Source organism: Wasmannia auropunctata, unplaced genomic scaffold (assembly GCF_000956235.1).
Source record: "Wasmannia auropunctata unplaced genomic scaffold, wasmannia.A_1.0 LD335450.1, whole genome shotgun sequence".
In the NCBI taxonomy this organism is placed as follows: domain Eukaryota; kingdom Metazoa; phylum Arthropoda; class Insecta; order Hymenoptera; family Formicidae; genus Wasmannia; species Wasmannia auropunctata.
In genome coordinates, this window is record NW_012027440.1 from 22739 (window position 1) to 36299 (window position 13561).

The following is a 13561-nucleotide window of genomic DNA, read 5'->3' on the forward strand; positions in this document are numbered from 1 at the left end:
AAATAATATGTAATTTGCAATTTTTAATTGCTGCTCACGTTTCTCGGTGTGCCATTTGTATTCCTAAGCCCATACAGACAAAGGTTATACCCATCGGTCGGTGATGTTGCACAACTTGTTGGATGACCCCGCAAATTGGCAGCGGGAAAGGAGTATAAACGCGTGATGCGAATTTGACTCACGTGGTCCTGCAAATCGATGCTCCTTTTTCCGTTCAACGCTGCGAGCGAATTGGAGGGACAAATTCTCTCCGGACGGACAATTGTGCGCGTGCGTGAGTTACGTCATTGAGACGTGAGCACCTCAGCCTTGTGCCAATAACATTTATGTAGGCACCGTCACTCTCGGGACCCCCCATATAAATTGTCAAATGTTCCTTTACGCTGTCGCGAAGTTATTCTCCATTTTGTACAGCTGTACGAAATAAAATTTGCCTCTAGTTCGAGAGAATAAGAGAAAATGAGGAAGACAAGACGAGCGCGTATTACAAAATACCCGAACTTCACGTATCTCGAATTCTTTCCCGTGGGGGGGGGCCCAACGACTCCCTCTCTGGCGAAACGTGTGTGCGCGTCCCTGGGACGAGCAGCAGCGTCTGCTAGTGCCGCCGCGCACGCGCGAGCGGCGAGGGTTGGAGGGGTGAGGGGACTGCTCTCCCTGCTTCCGCTACGGGCAGACGTCCATTTTGCTCGCTTGTGTGTGGAGCGTCTCTGATTTATGAGCCGCTTTTGTAGCCGCCCGCTCATCGTGAGTAAATGCCAGTCTCTGCTAAATCGCGCCGTTCCGCGACTCCGCGCGGACCCTTCGCTCGCCGGGTTCGCTTCGATCGAATCGCGTCGCGACTCGCCGGGGACGCGTCCGCACCTCGCCGGAACATTTTTTCTCCGCCGAACTGCCTGAGGTGTAGCGTCGGTAGCGGTGAGCCGTCGTCGCTTTTTCTCGCTAATGTCTCACCGAACTTGAATTAAAAAAGGGGGGGGGGAGGGTGAGCGAGAAGATTCACGCGTGCCGGTAAATCGGCTGTATGCAGAGCGAGGGAGAGGGAGTTGCGATTGTTTTTACAGTTTATTCGGTGTCCGCGGAGGCATAACTAACGTGTCGGCGCAGAGTATCTTTTGTTGAAAGAATTTTCGGAGGAAAGTCAGTCGCTGAATCGCTCTGCCGGATCAAATAAGTGCGCCGATCCATCGGATTCGATGGATTCAACGATTCAGTTCAACGACGGCTCGAGAATAATTGACCCTGCGATTTTTGCATTTCCAAATTCTATGAAATTTTTCTACGTCCTTCAAAAACCTTGAGCTTCAACTTTGTAGATCAATGCTGTCCAAGATTTATAATTCTGGGCATCTACACGTGCCGTCAGCCTGTTGTGTTTTCTTTATCTTCATTGAGGAAAAAAAAGATAATAAAGCCTGTGAACGCCAATATACGTCGAGTCAATGTGCCTAGAATTACAAATCTTGGGCATCTATTATTATAGAGCCTTGTGTTATCATTGCACTTTGAAATTCTTACATTTATACTTGTAGATTTATATGAGTTGAAATATGTTACAGGAAGCTTAAACAATGGACGGAGCACCAGGAGGTAGAGGTGGATTTCGAGGCCGCGGGGGCCCTGGTGGATTAATGAGGGGACGCGGCGGTTTCGGAGATAGAGGAAGGTAAAGAACTTACTGGACCGAGCACTCTATAAGAGAGAAACTTGCATTAATGGTCTTATGAACATTTACTCCAGAAAACATTTTCTTTAAAGCTGCATTTCATTCTTTTAAGAATTTATCTCTCATAAAATCCTTGCAATTAATGGTCTTATGAACATTTACTCCAGAAAACATTTTCTTTAAAGCTGCATTTCATTCTTTTAAGAATTTATCTCTCATAAAATCCTTGCAAAAAGTAAATTGAAATTGGAAAGATATGTTAATATTTTATTACTTGAAATAAACTATATATACATACTTATATATGCGAAAGTTACGTGAATAACATATTTTTATTTAGCAACACTTATAGTTTTATTGTTATAATATGATTAAACAAATATTGACAAAAATCTCAATTTTTTACATAAATATATTTTAAATATTTAAGATGGTTTATATTAAGTTTTGCGACGCAAAGATTAGCTTTGTAAACAAAATTTATTTATTTGCTTATTTGCAAAATAATTAATCTCTGTATCACAATGAAGTTTTGTATAAATTATCTTGAAAACTTAAAATACTTATATAAAAATGATTAAATTTTGTCATTACTTCTTAATTATATTTCTAATATTCTACAATTTTTCATTATTTTTTCATTATTTTGAAAATGTACATAATATTTATTCTTAATTACTTACAAAAGGCAATATGGCATAATGAGAAAACGAAGAATTCAATAAAGTTATGTACATACAGAGGTGCTTGTGAATGTAATGAATTATCATATGAAAGAAAGAGACTGTCTTGTTTGACCACGTTGCGATTGACCACAGCCACTCAGAGTCGCTGGTGCCTACAGATTTCCCACTGTTCAAGCGCAGTGAGTGGCTGGTGGTCAATCGCAATGTGGTCAATCGGGTGCCATCCGAAGGAAATAACAGAAATCATATGAAATTTTGTGTTGTTTTGTAACAGAGGTGGCCCTCTACGAGGCGGCAACATGATGCGCGGTGGACGAGGCAATGGACCTGGCGGTGGCATGCGAGGAGGCCCACCTATGAGAGGCAGGGGTGGCCCTCCTGGTAGAGGCGGACGAGGAGGACACGGTGGACATTTTCCAGGGTAAGCGTTACATTAATACACTTTATATTTTGTATTTTGGTAGAATTAATCATATTTTGTGAGATATTCAGTTTCACCATTAATTTATAAACTGTGCATTAATTTATTTTTTTCCAATAATAAAGAATATTAATATAATTAATAAATTTTATATACTGTTAACTGTATTATTATTTTTATTATTTTATACTATTTACTAATTTATATACTCGCGCGCAATCACGAAATGTGGCTTCAAGAATTGATTAATTAAAAATTTTATAATTCTTTTTATATTTTTAATAATAAAGTTTATAAACTGAAGCATTATAAGGTCAACGGTGAAATATTATAAGCTAAAATAGTTTCATTATCGTACACATAGACCACCAGAACCTGGAATGTCCAGTGGACCTGGAGGTGGCCCGCCACCCTTGGGAATGGGTGGACCTCCGCGTGGCGGCGGCGGAAGGGGTGGCAGTAATAGCTTCCGCAGCAGAGGCAGAGGTGACTTTGGCAGAGGAGATAGCCGCGGGGGTAGCAACAATTTCCGTGGTCGCGGCATGGATAGGGGTAGAGGAGGATCCAGGTGAGGAAACCTCTTAGCTCCAAAATAATTTATTTAAGTGTGAATAAAATTTACGTATTGATGGTTACCACTTATATCTTTAACATTTATATCTTGCAGTCGAGTCTTTTTATTATAAATAGTCTTTTGGAAATTTCTTAACAAAATCTTTTGTACATATGAATATATCATAAATTTATTCTTAAATTAACAAAATTCTAATATGTTCGACGATTCGCGATAATTTAAATACTTTATTCTTGCAATAAAATTACATAGATTTTTCAATTCTGTGGAAAAAATATTATAAGTCTTAAATGTGTGGAAAATAACAGTAGTACTTTTTGTTTAATATTATCTATATATGATACAAAGTCAAAGTTTAATTAAAAATCATAGAAATCATTAAGAGAACTTTATTAATATGACAAATAATCTATTAATCTGCCAGAATTTATTATTCAAATGCAATTTACTGTTTTAGAGGAGGATCGAGTAGAGGTGGACTTGGAAGCCGTGGTGGCTTCGTCGATCGCGGTGGCCGGGGGGCTGGTGGTGGACGTGGTGGTCCGACGAAACGAGGAGGAGGCCCACCTAGCTCCAGTGGACCCTCCAAGAGGCCACGCTTCGATCAGTCGTCTTCCCAACCATCCAATGGCTACGCCACTCAACCACCTAAGTGAGTATTCCAGAAATTTTCTTTTTATCCTAACGTTCGAAAGTTTTTTTTTCTTGAGCCATTGAAAATTAACTTAACATATGTAGGTTTAGTTATATTCACTGAATATCGAATATTAATTGAAATTAATTTTTCATGAGAGTTTTATAATTGTAATATTTAAACTTTAAATGTTTCGATGTTTATGAAACTTAAATTTTGGGATATTTGATGAGACGATGTATGTAGGGGAGAATTGTTAAAATTGTGTTTCTTAAGATATTTATATTTATTTTTTATTTGATACTAATTTTTAATCAATATCAGAAATTATAATTTGAAGACATCTGTTATTATATATTTAACCTTTTTTTGTCGAGAACAAATTAATTTGTTATAAGTCTCTTGATATGTTGTAAAAGATATTCAAGCTATTTTTTCAAAAATTTACTTTTTTTAGAAATAGTCAATTTGCGAAAATAAAAAAAATATGATTATGAAGATTTATAGATATTAATAACAAATAAAATATATATTCAATATATAATAATACGATTATTGTACTGTACGTATAGAAGTTTAAAGAACAATCGATATAAATGTATAATATTAATAAGAAAAGAATATATTAGCACAATGAAAAGAATATAAGAAAAGAGTATATTGACACAAAGAAAAGAACTTGCTGACAACACATTTTGCTTTTGAATGGTAATGTAGCCAAGGCGGTTACGGAGGATCAAATAACGCTTACGGCGGTCAGCAACAACCGCAACAGCAACAGTCAGTAGGATACGGTGGCGGTGGCTACGGCTCGCAGCAAGGCTACACGCAGTCTTATCAGGGCTACGAGAGCTATCAGCAGCCCCAGGACTATGGGCAAACGGTAAATGAACGACATTGTGTCCGAAATACATGCAATTCTGAGGAAGCAATTCTCAGAAATAAATTTAAAAACATGAATCTGCTATTAATTATGTTCAATCATTTGCCGTTTTTTTTCTGATCATTAAATTTATATAAATAAATTCCAAATAAATTTAAATAATCAAACAATTTTTTAAATTGCAATCGAAATCACAATAGAATTTCCTACTGATGTTAATTTAAAGTAATTAATTGTTTTCAAACGGATTTCAGAACCCGCGATTATTTCCTCTCTCTTTTGATTCCAGGGTTATCCACCGTCCGCACCAGATAACAGATACGGCGGAGCGTCATCGGTTCCGGCTGCAGGAGGATTCGGCGCTAACGATCCCTACAGTTACGGCAAAGCTCCGCCATCAGGTGAGTTGTAGGCATTAAAATAAGAGGTTTCGTGTCGTGTGCGTAGTTACTTCTTTGTTACATCTCGTGTACCTTCGTCACTCGCTAATCGATTTCGATCAATTCTTCATGATGCATTAATTTTAAATACTTTTTTTTTCCTCAAGATCTCCAGATCTTTGAATTTTTATTTTCACAAGTAGTGAGCCTGTAACAATAATTGTATGATAATAGCTTGAGATAAAAGTTCAGATCATGAAGAGAGCTAAATTGATTAAGTTTGACGGATTTGTAGCGTAACGTTGACTTACCGCGACGGTCTTAAGACACACGCGACAACCGACTAATCGAGTACTCTAGTACTCGAGTAACTCGAGCGTCGGATTGAATAGGTCGGCGGGACACCGTGTGCGGCTTTGTTGATATTAATATTACATAATGCATGTCCAGCCAATTACCAGCAGGAGGCAGTGTCACCCGCGGGGCCGGGGGGCGGCGGGGGCGGTTATGCCTCTGCCGACCCGTATGACGACCGATCTAATGCCAACATAATCAACCGGGGTGGTTACTCGACGCAACCTTACGGTTAGTTGTTTCGTCCGTTGTCATCAGTATACTGCTCACATTATATACAGTTCATTAACTACGACCGTTGGAGAGCGATCCTTAAGGATTCGTTTTTGTACGTACCATCGAGATTGAGCATTAAATTATCTGAATTATCTCTTTCTCTCTTTTCGTCCGGAGAGGTTTTCGACAAAGAAATGTCGTAAGTTGCGTCACAAAGGCATGATAAGGAGTTCAAAACGATTATATTAACCGATGAACATTAATTAAATTTTCCTTGGGAACAATTCGTGAAGTGTCAGTTTATTATATTCTCCACGCAAAACTTTTCCAACTAATTGAACGTTGAATTCAAGCTACTGTATTATGACGCGACGTTCCTTTCTGACAAATAATTTGATGCCTCGTTCCTCGATGGTAAGTGAAATTCTTGAAGATCGCTACCGTCCTATTTTCCGGCATTCGAGTTAACACGTTCCCACGTAATAGAGGCGTTTAAAGCACGATCCGATTCAGACGAGAAACGATCTGATTCTGAGACAATTTTTTTCGATCACAGATCTAGAAACGCGGATATTTCGGAACTTTCTCGAAGTCTCAGTGCCGTTAGAATCGGAGTTTTCTCCTTTGGAATTGCCTTGCGTTCTCGTACCGTCTCGGGTGTTTGGATTTTTTACATCGCTAGATCTGTGTGTGCATTAGCTTTCAAAAAAAAAAAAAAAAAAAAAAAGGAAAAAGCTTTTTTCTTCCCTCCGAACCGTATTCCGCTCGAGATCGTATGCGAAGAGTTGCGCAGAGTTATACAAATTCCATTCCGACATTCCGAACGTGACAAGAAATCATACGAAAACGCTGGATACGGATCCTTTCATCGAGACACCAGCACACTGCAGCACTGCCTCCTGCCATCTTTCACTTCAGAAGGACTACAAGGTGTCCGTGACATATGTGCAATTTCTTTCTCACCTAAATAACATTAAAAAAAAATGTACATATATGTGTGTAGATCATGTTATCACTTAAGTCCTCTACTATCATCCGTTATTATTAAGTTTTTTACTATTATATTTTTCGTTCATCTTCTATCTTTACTTAATGTGTATGTTTTGGGTTTCTTAATCTATAATTCAATATTATAATATAAATTTATAGATTTATTTAGTTTGTTAAAAAAGTTCTTAAAAGTTCAAGCAATTGGGTGATCTTAATTAATTGCAATTGATTAACGAACCGTCACTTCCTCGTGAAGATTCTGTACTTTGCCATGGCTGCAGTCGATCGGTGTGCCAGGACGAAGCTCTTTTTTTTTTGTTTTCGTTATTTCATTCGATTCGTTTCAGATATTTCTCGTCTGAATCGTTTGTCTTAGTATTTTCGGAGCATTCCTCCGTCGCGAAGGAGCGTTGTTTGATAAATCGTGTTTTTCTTGTGATTGCAGATTATGCGAATCAGGACGGTGTTTATGGGAAACAGGACTATGGTAAGTACAACTCGCAGTACAGAAAAATTCATTGATCACAGGACAAAGATTTAGCTAAGTCAATTGGAATGGAAAATTGCGTTTGTATAGAATCTAGACGCGCGTGAGGTCTATTAAATAAATAATAATTTAACATGAAAAATAGAAAAGAAACATCCTGAAGGTACAAAAAAAAGGAAACATATATTAATTTATATATAAACTTTATACACACATTTTCGTACTTTGAGGAAAGCAGAACAGCTCATAAAATTCAGGACTTACATACTTTCGGATAATTAGGAGCCGATAATAAATTTCGTTGAAAACGTAATAATCGAGGGCATTATTAAGGACGATTTCGAGAGATTTACAAATTTGAGAATTGCGATTCCCAAATTATATACAGGATCAGGTCAAATTTAAGTTAAGTCGTGTCGTTGAAAAATCAAATGAAAATTATCTGAATTTTCTCAATACTGCACACAGTGTAACAGCTTGTAACGTAAAAAAAAATGTATATCTGTAGGATCGTTAGACGAAGCCACAATTATTTATCTATTCATTAGTTACGGTACGTTAGGTATAGGCGCAAGAGATATTCGTACATTACAAGAGATATTTAACGACGTTATTATCAGCAGCTATATTCGCAGTTTACACCGAAACGTTTGCAATATGTCTCACGAGAACACTCGCAGTACTGAAAGAGGTACTTATATTTGCAGTTCTACAAAAGCGTTATTACAAAAAGCGTTTTACGTTATTACGAGAGCATTTGCGATATCTCTACAAGATAGCAGAGAACGATTGTTACAAGACTACATTCCGCACGGAAAATACGGAGATTTTTTGCAATATTCGAGAGAGCGTTTTAGCAGGATCAAAAAGACTGTCCGCAAAGATAAGACATTTGCATTACAGATTACCGATCTATCCAGGCATCCACTTTTTTTTTTATTCTTAGCGCTTAAGAATCAAACGAAAGGCAAATGAAACTCTGGCGCATATTCATTGCACACACATGCAGACGCACACTCACACACATACACACATGTGAAAAAGTTACGATAGGCAGGTAACAGGATAGCGATATTCCGTAGAGGAAAAATCTATATAAGTAGGTCGTTCAGTTTTTTTTTTTTTTATGTAATAACGTAGAGAAGCAGGATCACTAATTCTATTTCTCGAGTAATGGAACGGAGGAGATATGGTTGTTTGCAGGTGGCAGTGCTGGTTACCAAAACGCCCAGTCTCAGCGACGTTATTAAAGATATCCGTCACTTAATTAATATCCAATATATCCGCTCATTAATTTTGTATCTAAGTAGACAACAATTCTCCCAGGCGAAAAGAAAAAGAAAAAGAAAAGTGCGCAGAATCGAACAGATCGAATCCGTCGTCTCCCGTCGCACGCGAGAGACAGAGAGAGAGAGAGAGAGAGCGAGAGAGAGAGAGAGAAAGGGTCACGTTTTTTTTCTCCTCTCGAAACTGCGAGATACGATTGTTGATGATGAACGAACGATGACAATCGTGGAATCTGGAAGCAAGGTGACGTTTGTGAAATCGGCATGCGCCTCCCTGGACAATTGACGGTTGTTGTTATCTCGCTTTCCACGCGCGAAGGTTGATCCGATCGTACGTACGAAAAGTGTCGAAAAAGTTGGAAATCGATACTGTCACGGCTTGCCGATTACAACGAGCGCATGTATTTTCTCGAAGTAATGTCGAAGTGCACTGTCAAAATTGTATGAATTTACCTTTTTCTTTTGCACTTGTCTCGGAACGCACTTTCTTCAATTGACGCGTGTCGAAGAATCGTTTCGCTCCGAACAAAAAATCCTCGAAAGAAATCTGGATCTTCTCCCAGAGTTGATTCCCAGCTTTTTCGTCAGGCACACACACATACACACACACACACAACACACCTCCGCGTCACTTTGCTCCCAAGATTTCTTTCTTCTTTTTTTTTTATAGCTTTGCTTTGTCTTCGTCTCGTGCGCGTTGAACGAACTTGAGCTCGCATAATATACCGCTTGACGACACTAGGGAATACATATTTTATACTTGACAATTAGCAGTTAATAATACACACTATACATTATTTCACTATACGTCGCCTGTACGAAAATCTAGGATTAAGTCCCGGTATCGAGCGAGTGAGAGCTTCTCGCCTCGGCCGTTCTCTTCGCGATTCTTGCGTAGCGTAATTTAACATAACAATAAATGACTTACAAGAGAAACCAGCAATGACGAAAGCGATAATGACGACACTGTAAAAGGTCGGCGTCCTGTTTTGTAAATAGAAACCGTAAATAAACCCCCCCTTTTTTTGGTGGAGAAGAAAAAAAGTCAAATGGCAAAACGCGCGACTATGTGTACTTCACCTCCCGCAAGGCTTATAGAAAAAGGAGAACAAACGTTAAACGCATAAGCACTTAATGTGTCTCGACAGTTCCATTTCCATTAACTATTATCCAAAGTTTATATATACTCAGCTAGAATTAACAAGTATCGAGGATTCTTTTGGAGCTATTGGAAGGATTATGTATTTTATAACTTATTGTAATGGTTTATTTTTTTTTGCCAAAATTGCCTATTTTATCATTTATTGTAAACTTTTTGTTAATGTTAGCTTTATCAATTTTATAATTTATGATTATATAAACAATGGATCTACGATCTAACTTTGGTAGGCAGACAACCGTCACGACCGCCCGTCAGTAATGATCAGTCATTAGCAGTTCTATCATACATATACTTGAGACAATCGTCAATTAACAATTAAATTAGTTACACAATTTTCCATGGCATCAAAACCGAGTAGCGGTCGTTGTCCCTTTCTTGACAATTAGCTACGGAGAAGGAAAAGTGTGAGCCTTGATGTGAAATTTCTTTCCTCGGCAGAGAATTGTTCGGCCAGGAACCGAATATATAGTTTATAGTGAATTCAGCAATTCAGTTATTATAATGTCATTCTCTGTCGTGCATTATTTTATATTAATTAACGAAACCCGCTTGGAAATAATTTGTAATGTGTTTATTGTATATGACACGTCTTTTATGAATAACTCTATATAGCGCATCATGTTGTTATTGTCCCAATTTATTGTAAACGATCGCTCGATGAAAAATGAAAGAAACATTGAAAAAAAAAAACTGAAGATCGAGAACATCAATATATATCGAAGACTTATACCCTTACCCTTTGCTATCACCTCACCTCACGGCACGAGAAACAGAGAAAGAGTGGACGAGACACGCAAAAACCAGCAACTGCCCTAGGAAGACAGGCTAATCGAAAAGAATGAATTTTTGGGCGAATAAGTGTGATAATATTGAGACGAGAGATTATCTCGGTAATATTAGCGGTAAATAGTAGGTATATATGTGTGAAAACGCTTTTGAGGAAAAAATGATAGATTAGATATAATTTCGAACAGATCCACTTTTTGGTCTACAAATTCTTCGATCGTTTGGAGTCGATCTTTTCTTTAACGAAGATAACCAATGGCGTTGCTAGATTGTAAGAGAATACATTTTTTTTTTGGAAAGTGAATTTTGCACGCGCATTTCGACGAATAGGTGGCGAAATTTTAACGGTTCTGTAAGAGCCGAAGAATAATTAGAGGCATATTTAATGTTGAAAATTGCGAAACGGATAATGACCTTCGACGTTTTCAGTAAGGAAAAATCGACTCCGAACTGGTCAAAAAATACATAGACGAAAGGTGAAGACCCGGATCTAAAGAATATCATAATATCCAGGGTTTAGTTAGAGAAAAAGGTAAAGGTAAAAGGTAGATAATATTAACGAAAAGAAAAATATATGGTCTTGTGAAAGTGTACATAAGTTTTAAAGATTTTATTCTAAAGCCATAATATGTTTTAAACGAGTTTTACAAATATTAATTTCAAAATGACGTTACTATTTCAGGAAGATTTCACCCCTGAGTCATAAACGTAACGTTGGAAATAATTTACTGAAATAATTGACAAGCCCAGATATAAGTAGCCCGACGTCTGTTTCTTGTAGTTTCTAAAAGTTCAGTCATGACGATTAGTACAATACTGTTTGAGTACCTATAATATTACTTAAGAAATATCATATTATAAGTATTATGAGTACAATTATACAGCGATATGTGTACAAAGTGATTCAAATACAATTATAGAGCAATATGATGAGTACAATTATAGAGTAATATCACATGAGTACAATTAGAAAGCAATTAATATCATATGAGTACAATTATAAAGCAACATAATATAAGTGCAGTTGTAGAGTATGTGAAGTTTAAGCCAGCGGAAGGTACTTAAAGGTACTAATAATGACCAAATTTGACGAAAATTAAGTTTATTTCACAGGCGTAGCAACAAGCTGAGATACTTAGGAAATGAATGAAAGTCAAAGGGCGAGAGACAGAAAATATCGCTCCTCCAGCAAGAGAAACATGCCAAATTCACGCTAAAGATCCACCCTTCCCCGCTTAAAAGAGAAAAGAAAGAGGCAAATCGAGTAAATAGTCTGGGTGCAGTCCAGTTAGCGCCACTCAAAGATTCATTCAAGTGGCGCCGACTGGACCGGCATCCAAAGTGAGTAAAGTTACTTTCGTTAATTGCACATATATATATATATATACTCCAGCAATAAATAAATATATACAAGAGCAATAGAAATTAGAGCTTAAGTCCTTGAATTTTTATAAATAATTGCTTGAGGTTCGGCTTGTCAATCACATAATAGAAAAATCTTTTCACGCTCGAAGAATAAGTAAAAGAAAAGTAATTTGTTATAAAAAGTACAGCTTTTTTGTGCACACACAATCCTTTTTTTTTTATTTTTTTTTTTAATTGCGTATCACCTGGAATCCCGAGTAATATGATAGATCAAAGATCTGTTCTGATTGTACGTCAACGATAAATAAATATTAATGTGAAGTATGCATTATGAGAAAAAAAAATTAGAAATGGGAAAGAGAACGAGCAAGAAAAGTAATGAGAACTAAACGCGCGCAATGCGAAACGCTAATTATTAGAAAGTCAAATGCTCGAGTACCTCAACCCAAAGACTCAGGTGAGTAAATACAAATAAATATCTATCCATTCTTTGCGAACAACTATCTATTTCCAAAGAGAGGACATATATATATATTTATATATCTATCTGTCAAAGTTTATTGTAACAGAGCAATCGAATTTATTAGTTAACAGAACGAAACTTCGAACTACTGCATTTATCGAGTGTAAAAGTGAATTTAGCGAAAGAAAAAAAAACAAACGTAAATGACAATTAATTGCACATAACATGCGGATCTTTGAAAGGCGTCCTAATCGTCGCAGGCGATCGAATTGCTTGTAAAGTAGACTCCATTTGATTATAACGAAAAAAAAAACAACAGAATTGCGTTTCTTTATCTTTATGTCTCTCGTAGAAACATTGTGCAGGAAGTGAGATAAAATTACTACGACCGAATAAAAAAAAATGCATAGAAAGACGAGCGGAAAAGATTTCCGTGGATTCACACTTCATTCGCAATAACTAACGATCGTTTATCGTTACTCTTCCGTAGACGAGTTATCTTGTCGTTTAAATAACACGCGCACGTTAGATTGAGAGAGTCGAGAGAAGTAACTAAAACAATGCGCTAAAGTCGTTAGGCAGGCGCCAAAAAGGAAATGAAAAGTGTAACAGCTGATTCACTCGATAATCAAGTAGGCACGATTTTTGAGTAAAAAAAAAAACGAGCAAATGTTGGAAACGACACTTCGTAATAGACATACAGACGGAGATACTGTAACTTGAATCTCTCAGACGAGTGCGAAATTGATTTTCACACGATTTGGACACGCTCGCAGTCACCCTTCTGATGTACCGATGTTGCTTTCTCTAGGTTGATCACAACGGCAACAAGTAGTGTCGCCCAAGTGTGACGCCCGACGAGATCGTCGTCCACAGATGGAAGATCGTGGAACGATCGAGAATCGTCGCCGCGTGACCGGTGTCGCGATCACGAGGGTCGAGAAATCATCACGCACCTGGTGAGCTATAAGAACTAATATTAATGCTGCATATATTAATAATACAGTAGAATATATTATACTTACAATACATAATAAAATATACCCATAATTTATTAGGGCTTATACATTCCAAAACATTGCTTTCGAGAAAAATTTGTTAGTAGTATTGTACTTGCAATATATAATAAAAATTTTATTATATATTGCAAGTATAATACTACACGGAGAGAATTTTTTTTTAATTTACCCTGCAAATCATGTTAAATG

At 37.2% G+C, this 13561-nt stretch overlaps 1 protein-coding gene across 3 annotated transcripts in view; it reads left to right on the forward strand.

Moving 5' to 3' along the window:
- The first annotated feature begins 659 nt into the window (after positions 1-659).
- The window catches only part of LOC105456971 (glycine-rich protein DOT1), a 13971-nt gene continuing 1069 nt past the window's right edge, over positions 660-13561 (forward strand). The window contains exons 1-9 of one of the 3 annotated variants that reach the window (XR_975314.1): positions 660-747; positions 1560-1666; positions 2627-2773; positions 3138-3341; positions 3805-3999; positions 4699-4864; positions 5154-5265; positions 7250-7291; positions 13165-13312. Coding sequence is in view for 2 of the 3 variants with exons in the window: in XM_011701360.1 (XP_011699662.1) it covers positions 1572-1666; positions 2627-2773; positions 3138-3341; positions 3805-3999; positions 4699-4864; positions 5154-5265; positions 5695-5834 (1059 nt within the window). In the remaining variant the exon portion in view is untranslated. Of the gene's footprint in view, positions 748-1559; positions 1667-2626; positions 2774-3137; positions 3342-3804; positions 4000-4698; positions 4865-5153; positions 5266-5694; positions 5835-7249; positions 7292-8494; positions 10441-13164; positions 13313-13561 lie in introns of those variants that run through there. The other 2 variants (XM_011701359.1, XM_011701360.1) reach the window with 2 other exon arrangements.